The 13079-nt window shown below is 43.1% G+C and overlaps 1 protein-coding gene across 3 annotated transcripts in view; it reads right to left on the bottom strand.

The window, feature by feature from the left end:
* LOC311487888 (mitogen-activated protein kinase kinase kinase kinase 4-like) overlaps positions 1-13079 on the bottom strand; it is a 105342-nt gene that overhangs the window by 15124 nt on the left and 77139 nt on the right. Inside the window, exons 14-21 of one of the 3 annotated variants that reach the window (XM_084544298.1) lie at positions 12807-12893; positions 10261-10581; positions 8574-8729; positions 4387-4683; positions 2974-3083; positions 1571-1731; positions 1278-1375; positions 347-525 (exon numbers count right to left, since the gene is read on the bottom strand). In XM_084544298.1, coding sequence (XP_084400424.1) covers positions 347-525; positions 1278-1375; positions 1571-1731; positions 2974-3083; positions 4387-4683; positions 8574-8729; positions 10261-10581; positions 12807-12893 — 1409 coding nt within the window. The remainder of the gene's footprint in view (positions 1-346; positions 526-1277; positions 1376-1570; positions 1732-2973; positions 3084-4386; positions 4684-8573; positions 8730-10260; positions 10582-12806; positions 12894-13079) is intronic. The other 2 variants (XM_084544297.1, XM_084544299.1) reach the window with 2 other exon arrangements.

Genomic DNA, 13079 nt, shown 5'->3' on the forward strand with positions numbered 1-13079 from the left:
GTATAATCCAATATTTCTTTGTAACGTGTGGAGGTAGAGCAGAGCGCAGTGTTAATTAAACAAAAATGCAAATGAGTCTATAGGAAGTGTGGGCGGGGCATCAATATCCGAGCTCTGCATGGTCCACTCTCGGACCGTACTGCACAGACTGTGGCTCAAAACTTGCAATATGGCGCCGTCCGTATACCCGGGAAACTAGCATCAATTTGGCCAATGCAAAAAAGCGGGGATGCATTGTCCATTTTTATATACAGTCTATACTTCAACATAACATAAATCAGAAAGAAAAAAGGTACTGTGTAAACCAGGATATTTCTGCACAACTGACTTAAAGTTAGGTACATACACAGCTCTGGTGTCCTCCGGGCCAGAGGTCGACTCTTCGCCTGCCTCCTGGTCCACTTCTTCATCATCATCCTCATCGGTGGTGTCCGAGTCTTCGCTGGAGGATGAGTAATCCGTCACCTTGTTTGGGGGGCGAACGTCATCCACTGCGCGCAGTTCTTTAGCCAGAGCCGTCAGGTCCTAAAGGTCAGGAAGTAAAAAGGTAAAAGGTAATTTTTGCTTGTTAAATTCATATTTTATCTCTCTGTTTGGAGCTCTGTCCATCCATTCTTCATCTACGCATTTTTTCTTATATGCATGTCGTTAGCTAAGCTCCGTTGCAAGATTTTCTGTTAATCTTTTGTGAGTGAAGCAGGAAACAGAACGCTGTTGGAGAGGAAGAGAGGTTAAAGACCAGCCAATGAGAAGCCAGCGTGAGAGCAGCAAAGCTGAAAGATGAAGCGAGGAAAGGGATGACTGCTGTACAGCTGATGCTCTTCAAGCTACGGTAGGTAAGGTTAGTAGATTAATTCTAACAGTCACACGATTATTATCAGAGCTGCAAAGATGAAAAATTATAACAGGACAGAGAGGAAAGAGATTATTTTATTGAGGTTAGAAAAGACGTGAGTTAAGATGGCCGCCACCCAGGCAGAGAGACCAGCAGAGAGAAGGCAAACAATAAGAGCAGAAAACCCATCAGCCAGTGAGCTCAGTCCAAAGATAAAACAACCGTTTCAAGTCTGATCGCTCTGTTGGATGGTGAGAAAATCGCATGACACAATACAGGAGGAGCTAGTTAATTATCATTCATACACATACAAGAAAAATCCTTCAGTCCAGCTTTTCAAATGAAACCCAAAGCGCCCACACCACACCACACACAGAGATCTAGGTCTAAATCTATCCCGGCTAGTAAACCACTGGCTACTCAGCTCTGAGTCAACTCTCACCGCTGGTTTGCTCGGCCTGACCAAGTCCCTCCTCTCCTCTGGTTTTTTCCCAGCATTCTCTGGCCGCTGGAGGGGCGAACCCTCCGATTTGGAAGAGGCTGAAGGAGGTGGAGGTGAGACGGTCAGTTTGTGCAAAAAGGTGGTTTTCTGCAATCTACAAGCTCTAATATGTACGTGTGATTACAGCTATATGTGTTGCTCCTTTTAATACAGGTGATTGGTTATTTTATCCACCTCCTGCGTGTTTTTTTTTTTTTTTTAAGTGCTACCCTCTTAAACGTGTGTGGACTCACAGCGGGCCCTAAACCTCTCTCCAGAGCCACAGTGAGAACCGGGCTGAGAGCTGGAGTTACTGGAGCTGCTGGAGGAACTGGAGCCTCCGCTGCCGCTATTGCTGGTCGGCCTGGGAACCAGTTTCTCCACCCGTTCCCACAGCAGACGAGGCTCTGCTGCGCTGCAGAGGCAACAGACACCGAAGAAGTTAGTGAAACTATTGTAGGGACAGATCAGTTTTAAACGGTAATGGGTCGCTGCAGGCACTGCTTGAAACTCCTACCTGTCTCTGGTTATTAAAAAAAACAAACTTTCAACTATGCTCTTAGGGGCTAATAAATACAGAGGACAAAACATAAGCTAATAAGTATGCTAAATAAGTCATACATTTGAAACTACAGTAAGCAAAGAGAGTTAAACAGACATTGAAAATTACAGCACTATAGGGAGATGAAAAGGCTTGTGGTTTGGAAATAGACAACTGTGCATGTACACGGGGAACCCACATGGTAAGAAATGGAGACAACAAGGTTGGACAACTAAGCATTATTACATAAAACCCTCCTACGCAAATCTCCGTATGCTAAAACTACAGCTGCGCAGGCAGACACTGAGTATTGTCTTCGAGAAAGTCATTCATCTTTGTTTTCTTAATTACATAGTCGAAAAAAGCAGCTTGGACTGACACAGCTTCGCAACCAACTCCTCTCTGAAAGCTCCACATTAACAACAAGGAGTTCAAGTTACTTCAGAGCCCATTTCTGCAAGGACTGCAAGCACAAAGTAGCTGCTTAAAGTATTCTCCTCTAAATATATAACGAGCGGAGTCCCGCTGAGCACTGTACTGGGCCCAGTTTTACTTCATTCTTGATATGTTTTTTGTTGCGACTGAAATTAAAATGTTTATTTTTATTTGATTCAGTTTTGTTAATATAGCGTCAGTAACACTACAAATTGTCTTTTTGCTTTACAAAACTCGTCCTGAAACCCCCAGAGCAAGCACGGAAACATTAATGGCTATATTTTGTATTCAATATTGCAATATGAGAGTATTTGTGCCCTTTTTAACTACTTGTACTTAAATCTCCACATTTTATTTTCCAAGTGAGATTCCTGTTTGAAACCATACGGGTTGCAATAATATAGTTAGCTAAAATAAAAATAATTCTAAACAAAAGTCATGCTATCCCACAAATATCCAATATATTAATTCATACAACACCATTCTCTGGAAATCCTTTCTTATATTTTGACCATGTGTGTGTTTCCAAACCACAAGACTTTTTAGATCAGGTACTTTATATTAGAAGAGAGGGTACTTTTAAATAGAGTCAGGTTTACAGTGACCAGAGGAGTGAGGTTGCTGTAGGGCTCTACGTAAAAGTGGTGAAATGCGGGGGGGGGGGGGGTCACGACAGTTTACCTGCCGGCGTTGCGGTGCACGGCGTGGCTGCTGTGTGCTGCGTTGCCGTGGTGATGAGGCGAGTCTCGCCTTGACAACACCGGGGACCTGGATGTAGTTCTGACTGGAACCTTTCACGATAAAAACAGTGACCAGCTTATACATACACACTCTGTGGGGATGAGTGTGCTTTCAGAGTACAGCGCATACACTAAATACAGTATTTCACCCAACAGCTCGGACAGCAACCGTTAATCAGCCAGATTACCCATAAGCACTGATATGATGATGGGCATCTACACTGTTGCTGCTCTTTCACCTTCTTATCAACCTATGCATGAATCTGCAGACCAGCACACAAGCACCACCCCGTCAAAAAAAAACTCAGCTCACTTGGAGCATCACTGCAAAACAAAACTGTCTCACACACTCACACATAGTCACGTTCCCCCCTTAATGAGTCACATGTAAGTTCAGTAAAGCCAGGAGCAGTGTTTGGTAGCATCCAAAGCGCAGAAACAACAACAGCCGTGCAGAAAAGATCTTTCAGCCAAAACAGGAATAATGTGGACCGGTGTTATTGAAAGGTCAGTCCTCACAGTTTAAAGACTGAAATGTTGCTGGTGAGATGCTTCAGAGAGACGTTTTTAAACAGTTAATTCTTGAGTTGTGATTCACCTTGGCAACATTTCTGTTGTTTATAACCGACGTTTTTCTTTTTCTTGTGGACAGCTAACTTTGGCTCTTCGATTCAGACTGACCGCGGGTGCAGGCAGTGCCAAATAACTTTCCCCCGTCCTCCCCTATACTTATAGCCATAGCACCCAACACCCTATACAATCTTATGGGAAAGAAAAACTGGTGCAGATCTTTGCTCGCTTCGCCTCGCTCCCTGCGTCGTTATTTTTATGTCTTTTTGCGGTCGTACAGTTAAAAGTCTAAATTAGTGTGGTGGTGGGAAGAGAAGGCATCATCGTCTCAACTTGTCCTAGTGTGCAGCATTGTTTCAGTGCACACAGCTCAAGAAGAGGTCACACAGGCTGATTTGTTGTGCTTCGTAAGTTAGCATTCTTTGTGCCAACTCTGATTTATAACAAACAACTTCTTCTTTCTCATGATATCAATATTGGATTTGCTCAAACAACCTAAGGTGGAGTATTGTTTTTGTGAAAAGCGGTGATTTAAAGCTGCAAAATCAACTGGATCCTTGCAACATTTTTTATGCAAACTGAATGTGAATTTAATTAAATCATCTATAAGTCTCCTACGAGTTTTTTTCTTCAACACAAGAAAAGAAAATTCAATAGAAAATGAATTATGCAATATAGATTTTGCATAATCAGTCAGGCCCCATTGTCCCAAATGTGAAATTTGTGTCCAGACTCTAACTACTTGCTACCAGACTACACCAGGGACATCTCTTCCTGTCCTTACCCTGGGCGGCACCTCCTCTGAAGGGGTCGGTTCATGGGGAGAGGGCCTGTGCTGGGGATGGGGTTGTGGGTCAGTGCGTGCAGGCGTTGATGAGGAGGAGGAGGGTGATGATGATGATGATGGAGGAGGAGGGTGGTGGTGATGGTTGTGAAGGTGCAGATTTTCAAAGCTAGGGGCGAGCGGCTCGCTGAAGGAGTGCGACCGCAACACAACGGGCGGGGTCGCGCCGGTGGCGGCGGAGTTTGACGACGAGGCCACGCTGCTGCTGCTCTTTAAAGCAGCCAGATGGGAGCGGACCTTCCGGACGACAAAAACAGAACACATCGGGGAGCACAGGTCAGTCTGCATGCAGAACAAGGAGTCAAACAAGGACGGGGCCTTCAGGGTCTCTTTAGGGGCTTGTCAGATTGGAGCTCTCTACGCTGTTTGCTGAATAAAATGACACCAGGGTTGCAAAAATAGTGGTATCAAGAAGTAAAATATGTTTTTTTTTAACAGTATGCACTGTGATAGACTGTGAATCCCGAGTATAAATGTTATTAAAGAATAATAAATAATAAATTCTGCTACCTGTTTTTTATGGTAGAACGCCCAGATGTCACATAGGGCCGACCATTTAACTCCTGCTTGCTGACACGATTCATCTAAAAAGGTTTTGTTGTACATGTACGTATAATTTAAGACGTGCAGTTGGCATGGATGAAGATTAGAGACTATAATTAAATGATAAGATTTATTACAGAGCTATTAAGTAGAAGAAAGAAGACATATATTTAATTGCTGTCGGGGTATTTGACCTTTTCCTGCTGCAGCCTCAAGCTGGTGACAGTACATTCAGTCTGTGTGTAAGGAGCTAGAGGAGATACTCTTTCAGCTCAGATGCTTTGATTATCAAATCTGGTAATCTGAGGCCACATATGCTCTCATTTATAATCTAGACACTGTCAATCCATCTGATCCTAAATAAAAGGCCTATTTTAACACCACAATACCTGATATGAGTTTAAAGTTTGATTCCAACAACACATAAAAGGACTCCTCAGTTAAATCCGATCCTATATATATTTAGAAATAAGACTTTTTAGCCGCTTTTCTGAGAGTCGTACGTTGAATTATGTGTCTCCAAATCTCTGCAGAGCCCCTAAAGAACCCAGGTTCAACAGGAGGAGGGAGGGCACACTCACAAAAATGAAAGTACATGCATGTTATACCTGTGGTCACTCAGGCTGCATTTCTTTTTTGAGGAGCAGATATTCCACTCTAAGATCTCGTGTGTTTTGTGTTTTAATAAACTGATAAAAACACTGGCCGCCTGAGTGTCAGAAGGTATCATGTCATGTTTTTGATTTCTGAGAGTGACACAGGAAAAAAAAAGAAGAAAGACAGTAACAACAAAATGCACAGGCAGCGAATGAAGACATGAAGGTTGATTAATCCTAACACAATTATATGGAGACGTTTGTTTTAATATCCTTTGGGAAATTATCTGTTTGTCTGTTTGTCTGTCATCTGTAACATTTCTGTTTTTGGCACCTCAGCGAAAAACAGGTACATTAAAATACTATATCAGTAATCACAACATTATTCTTCTTTTTTTAAACCTCAGTTAAGTAAATTATTCATGTATGTTCTGCTTTGAATTTAGTCTCTGCTCATTCATTGAAGTTAATTGCATTAACAAGGCAAAAGAAAGGGTTGTCATGCCAACATATATACAGGCAGAACCACATTAGGACAAACGGCATGCACATTCATGTTTGGGGCAAGAAAGCATGCAACTCTGACAGTGGACAATGACGTCCACATCCCATCTTTCACCTTAAACATGACCACAGTGTTCTCCTTTACTTCACGTTATTAGCTTTAGTTGTTTAAACCATAGACGGTATATAAATATGGACAATGCGTCCCCACTTCCTTGAATTGGCCAAACTGACGCTACTTTCAGGGGGAATCCGGGGCTGGCGCCAATCTTGCAAGTTTAGAACCAGAGTCTGATCAGTATGGTCCAAGAGTGGATCCAAAGTTAGCCACGATATTGATGCCCCGCCCACATTTCCTCCAGATTCACCCGCTTTTTCGTTTGACTAACACTGCACTCTGCTCTGCCTCCACTGGTTACAAAGAAATGTTGGATTATACACTGTACTTATTTTTTTTTTTTTTTCCAACTCTCACGGATCCACGTGACCGCTTCACGGAGCAGCTGGCATGGCAACTGGTAGTCAACGTGTTTTTATCACGTCAAATAACTAAAACGAAACTTGTCTGAAAAATTGACGCTTGAACATGCATCAACATTATATTAACTACCTAAAATGGCTGAAACCATCCTTGAAAAAAATTATTTGACATGTATTTTAATGTTTTGGTTTGGGTCAAGTCCCATCCGCTAACATGGAGGGGGTGGAGCTTATAACCTATACTTCAGCTAACCACCAGGGGGAGCTCTACTTGCTTTGGCTTCACTGTTGAGGAGCTGTTCCATCATCCATCTTTATACAGTCTATGGTTTAAACATAATCATACCTCAACCACAGAGCTGTCAGATAAGTCCATATCAGAAATGTGTTTGCTGCTTTGAAACATTTTGTACAACTTTTTGGGCTGGAATCTGGGTCTTTCTCCATGAGATCTGGACTGACAGTTCTAGTAGCGCAAAATCTATGACTGTAGCCCCTTGGAAATTAACATTTGAATCATCTCTAATCAAATGACCTTAAGTGCCACAATACAGACTCATGTCAGCACCACATCTGAGCCCGATGACTCCAATAATGAGCGAAAACTGACTAATCCACTTTTAACATTACGGTTATGAATTACATCATCATCACCCCCCTCCCTCCCCCTTTACCAAGTTACAGCATCTTTTTTGTATAATTTAATCTGTGTGACATATTCGAAACAGACCGACTTCAATGAACCGTGATTATTCATGCTCGGCGAGTTCAACCCTCGACTGGGAAAGTGACTAATGCCGCCTGATTCACCCCGCTGCAGTTTAGGAAGCCCATGAATTATGGATGTTTTTAACCGCAGGCACACAATGGGGAAGTTCAAACCCAAGACAGCATAACAGCAGACAAATATTCTCATGTTGTACGTCATTTCTTTTCATATCCAGGGGGAACAAAGTGACTGAGATAATTCCACATCTCGGTGAAAGCACTTTTGTTTGCAACTTCAAGTGGGAGGACAGCTTGTCAATCGAGGAGTTCATTTTCAAAGAGAGAAATCATTTTCATTGTCACAAGGTTTAGTTAAAAAGGGAGAATTCTTTTAGATGAAAAGCTTCTTTTTTTTTTTCAAACAACCAACCACCAGCTTTGTGTCTGAAAACGAAAAATCCTTTGTTAGCTTAGAGAATTAAAGGACCAGCATGTAAGGTTTATAGGGGGATCTAGCGGCAGAAATGGAATATAGTGTGTTTTTATTAGTTCTTCTATACAGCCTGCCATGTTGTGATGCCACGTTTTTGCAGTAGGGCCAGAACGGACAAACCAAACACCATCTCTAGAGAGAGCCTTTAGCAGTTTTACCACCATGGGATTATTCCGCTGGGTGCAATCTGCAACCTCACCACTAGATGCCACTAAATCCCACACGCTGGCCCTTCGTGCAGTTTCAAAACTGAATTTATTTAAAAGATGCAATTGATATACAAGACCACAGATATCTAGGAAGGAGAAAAAAATGCATGTTTGAAATCACCTGAGAGAAAGAAACAATAGCCAAACATATGTGGCAGGTTCAAGTTTTCAACGTTGCCTAAATTATAGCATCATAAATCCATTCACTGTGAGCGCAGCCTGACCTGATGAGACATTAGCTTCCACTCTCTGCCTGCGTAAGCTGGCAGCATCCTCTAATTACAACGGCCGATTTACGGCCAAACAGAATTGATTAGGCTGCTTGTCACAACATGTGCAGCCTGGGGAGCCAAAATTAAGTTTCTGGAAAGTTTCAAGAAAAGGTTTTACTCCAGGTGCTGAGTGAAAGAAGCAAACGTTAGCAGTGTAATAAATACACACATCAGAAGGATAGATATAGCAAAGTCCGATTCAAACCAAAGTGTTAGACACAACAAGAGTCACTTCCAGTTCAGTTGTCCAACTCAGAGTGATGCCCAACAGCTGTGAACAAACAAAGAAGGAATAATATAAGAGTAGGGGACTCGTTGTTACCTGTGGCTCCACGGGCCGGTGCATGGCCGGCGCCTCAGATGCCGAGTTCCCATTGGGGTATGAAGACTCGGAGCGCGGCGGCACTGGAGGCTGCTGTGGTTTGGTCTGAGCTGCCTGTGGAGAACCCTGGATGTTCTTCCGGTATCGCTCGTCAGCCTGAGGAGAACACGCACACATGCAGCAGCAGCTTTAGTGACGGTTTGGGATTTCGGTTGCATGCGTGTCAGTAACAAACAGGAGCAGATTAAGGACAGAAGCCGTCAGCCGCTACCGTTTGTTAGTTTCCTCAAACAGAGAAGAGACACAACTCTTTTTTTTTTTTTTTTTACTAGAAGTAGTACGAGAAAGTCGTCTGCTGATACAGGCACGCCAGCGGGAACGACAAAGCACCTCCTCAAGGGCAGTTATTGTTATTGTTGGCGCCACGTTCCCGCATCTCTGACAGAAGGACGAGAGCACCATGACCAGGGAGAGTGTCATGCATTTTTCATTCAAGGTGAAAACAAGAGAGGTTAGGACACACAGGGAGGTCCAGGACACTGATTCAAAGTAGAAGCAGAGGGTTTGGGTCAAAATTTGTCCAAATGCATCTCTTATCCTTTCTATTTGCATTTTCTTTACCCTATTATACATAACTTTGTGATTACAGCGATGTCTTTACTGAGAAGGATGTGACAGATAGGCTTAAGTTGAACCAGGATTATCATTCCGGTACGTTTAACGTCCTCAAACAACGAGCTGAACGTTAAAACAATTAGCCCTTCACTTTCCGAGCTCCTTCCGTGCTTTGAATCCCCTGAACGAAAATCACCTTCCGATAAATAAATCTGTCAGCCTTGTGAATGTCCTAAAACCCTAAAATCACCACCTGGTGAGCGAGGTGCTTCCGAGTCCGGTTCACTAAATAGGAACCCCGGGAGGCCAAAACGGGGTGGAGGTAGGACACACGGAGGACTAATGAGGAAGCTCATTACTCTAGTAACTTCATTAATGCGGTGACAAAGACAACAGCGAGACTAATTATAGCAGCGGTGGTCACCTTTGCCAAGGAGGAGGAGGAGGAGCTGTTCAGGTGAGCGTTGTCGAGCTTTCCCGGCTTTATGCATAATAATATAACAATGATCGCCTTAATATTTTTATTTTAAACCTGCATAGCAATTAGCATTTGTGATAGCCTGCTGAACATTGATTTTCCAGACTTTTATAAATGGGAACAGCTGATCATATTAGACAATTAAATGATTAAATCAGAATTAAACATTTAATATTTTTTAAATTAATCAATTTTGCACTCAGGCACTGATTTATGAATGAAAGGGAATTAAATTATGATTCATCCATGACACCTACACCACTTCGCACGAGCTGATCGTGTAACCTGATGATGCTGATGTTACTTTGAATAAGACTGAACCTGAAGGAGAGCAGAAAAACCTTCCTTGTATTTGTTAACCAGGCACGAGAGAAGAGTCTCGAGGATCCTGGACCCGCTTAATGATTAGACTGTGTGAGTTTAGAAGAAGATAACAACTTCTAGTCACGTCTACAAAGCGTCCATTCATCCCACACCATCCGCTAGCCACCACCATGTACACACAGCACGCCCAGAGCAGTGGGAGTGAGTACACACAAGCAGAGGAAGCATTCTACAGCAGCCAGAGCGGCGGCGTCGAGCTGCGAGGTTCACCTCTCTGACCGGCTCAGAGTCAGCGACAGGTGGCTTGGGCTCTGGGGTTTTTTCCAGACTGGACTCAGGACTGCGCCGCGCCTCCTCAGAGTCCGGGTTCTGCGGTTGTTTTGCCACGTCCGCTTCCGGGGCGGCCTGCAGGGGCTTTGCTCTGTCAGGTTCGGGGTTCTGCGGGGGTTTGCCGCTCTGTTGCTGGGCCGTTTTGCTACTATCCAGGTTCTGGTTTTGCTGCAGCGACAGCAGGTAGGCCTGCTCCTGCTGCAGCTGCCTCTGGAGCTTCTGGGCTTGACGCTGCTCCTCAAGCTCCCGCCATTTATACTCCTGAGTACAGGGGAGGGTCAGGTTGAAGCAGAAGCCACTGACAGAAAAGAGGCTGGGAACACAACGCTGCGGCTCTGCAGCAGTTTAATGTTTAGGGACCCGTTCGGATGAGAACTCAGGACTCAGACTCTAGGATCTCCAAAACTCTAACAGCAATGTAGAGTCACATGTCAAATCCACTCAAGCAAACAGAATGTTTTCACTGTAGAAAGAGATTTGACTTTAGACAAAACTGTAAACCTCACTGTGACACCGTGACCGGAGCTATGAGACTGTATGAAAATAATTAGGGAGGGAGTGTTAGGGAGGGTAATAAGGTTTATCTTGAGAAGAATAGGGCCTCAGTTTCTATTCGATTTCTTTATTTTCTAATGTGATTTACCCTTCAAAAGGCCAAAGACTTTCATCACAGTCATTACATGAATAACTTGTCTTTTGTGCGAGAACATTAAAAAAATTATAATCATCAACAATCTGTATCTGACTTTATTTTGCTATTTCTTAGCAAAGTGTCAGGTTAAAGAGACATTCTTTCATTAGACTACAGCTGCTGAAGTTAAATGCATCATATGCACACCGATCAGGCATGACATTACGACCACCTTCCTAATATTGTGTAGGTCTCCCTTGTGCCTCCAAAACAGTTGTGATTCATCAGAGAATGGACATGGGGCCTTCTGAGGGTGTCCTGTGGTGCCTGGCAACAGTGTTGTTACTGGGGGCCCTTAAGGGGAGGGGCCTCTGTGGATCATCCCACAGATACTTGATCAGTTTGGGATCTAGTGAATTTGGAGGCCAGGTCAACACCTCGTGCTGTTCTTCATGTTTTTTTTTTTAGTTGCTCCTAAGGCGTTTTTGCTGCCATCAAGGAGTGTCATTGCTATGGGGCGGGGGTGCCTGGTCTGGTCTAGGTGGGTGCTACATGTCTAAGTAACATCCACATGAATGAATGCCAGGTCCAAAAGCTTCCCGGCAGAACACTGAATTGTCACAAGATGGTCAATGTGATTCACTTCTCCTGTGTTAGTGGTCATAATGTTGTGGCTGATCGGTGTAGATGCCAAACTATAATATCTTTGTTGAACTGTTAATTTAGTAGCTCTTGGTTCAAAACCAGTAATGGTTGGGGATGCGATGTAAACCTTTTTCTCCGAAATATACTAAGTTTGAACTTACACTTTAGTTGAGAATAAAGCAAATACTAATAACTTCTGGGTTTTTTTAAAAGGTTAAGCTAACAGTCACTGCCTCTCCTGTAGTTTTCATACGGTCCCCGAAAAAAGGGGGGTTTGGGGCATAATGCGCGCCTGTTACACCACTTCATCTTGGTGAAAAGTGATTAAACCACTGAGGCATTAATACAGTAATGGTTTTTATGCCCACAGGCAGACGTTGCCTCTTTATAAAGCAAGAGGTTGTAAAATCAATCACATAAAAAGGATTCTCTTAAAATGTTCAAAGCAAATGTTTTAATACTTTTAAAAAAAAAAGCCCTGACAATTTCGTAGTGCCAAAGCCAACCATGACGTAAGAGAAACTTGTTTTTTCACACTAAAGGTTTATGAATGGTGACTATAAACGAGCACGGCCAATATGTCAGTCATGGCGTGAGGCTGGAAGCGAGGATGTGATTGGTCACATCCTCTCATTATGTGAATATCCTCTGTGGCCCCCAGAGGGACAGAATCCATTAAAAATAAAAAAAATAAAAACATCTAGTCATATAAACCCACCGCAAATAACCCAGCTTCTCTGCACAAGAGCTGGAACATCTGGAATAAAAAACACAAAAAAAACGAGGGGAAGCCCTCTCTTCCCGTCGGGTGACTGGTTTCCCCGGTGACGACGTCACCGTCACTGAGGGCCCCGTAAACATCCCGACTTCCCAAGCAAGAAACCTGAGAATGCTCATTATATGTTTTGACCTCAGCTGTTAACGGCTCCACTAGGATCTAGAAAAGTCACGAGATGATCCCAAAAAAAAAAAATAATTAAAAGCGTAGAAAGATCTCAGGAAATCTTGTGTAATGGAGGAATAATAAGTACCTGAATTATGGATTTTAACAACCTGGGAGTTGTGGGAACGTTAAAACAGAATCACTTGGGACTGAGGAACGGATGGAAATACAATCAAGGAAATGTAGATTTAGAGAAGAGGAAAAGAAAAGAATGGGGCCAACGCTCGTAGAAAGAATAATAATCGTAATTTATTGTCGAACACTCACCAGTAGCATGGCCTGTTCATGGAGGAGCTGCTGCTGCAGGATCTCCAGGTGCCTCTGCTCCTCTTCCAGCTGGCGACGGATATATTCCTGTCAATCAAACACGGCCGGTCATATCACACGTCACAAATAAAATCGCGAATAGGCTGCCAAAAGTAAAGGAAACTGAAAGGATAAATGTCAAACAGAATAAAATAAAACACAATCCACATCAACTGGTGGGATTTATTCTTCTAACTCCTCAAAACATAAATCACAACTTGGCAATCTTTTTAT

This window comes from Chelon labrosus (assembly GCF_963514085.1).
Source record: "Chelon labrosus genome assembly, chromosome: 5".
NCBI classification, from domain to species: domain Eukaryota; kingdom Metazoa; phylum Chordata; class Actinopteri; order Mugiliformes; family Mugilidae; genus Chelon; species Chelon labrosus.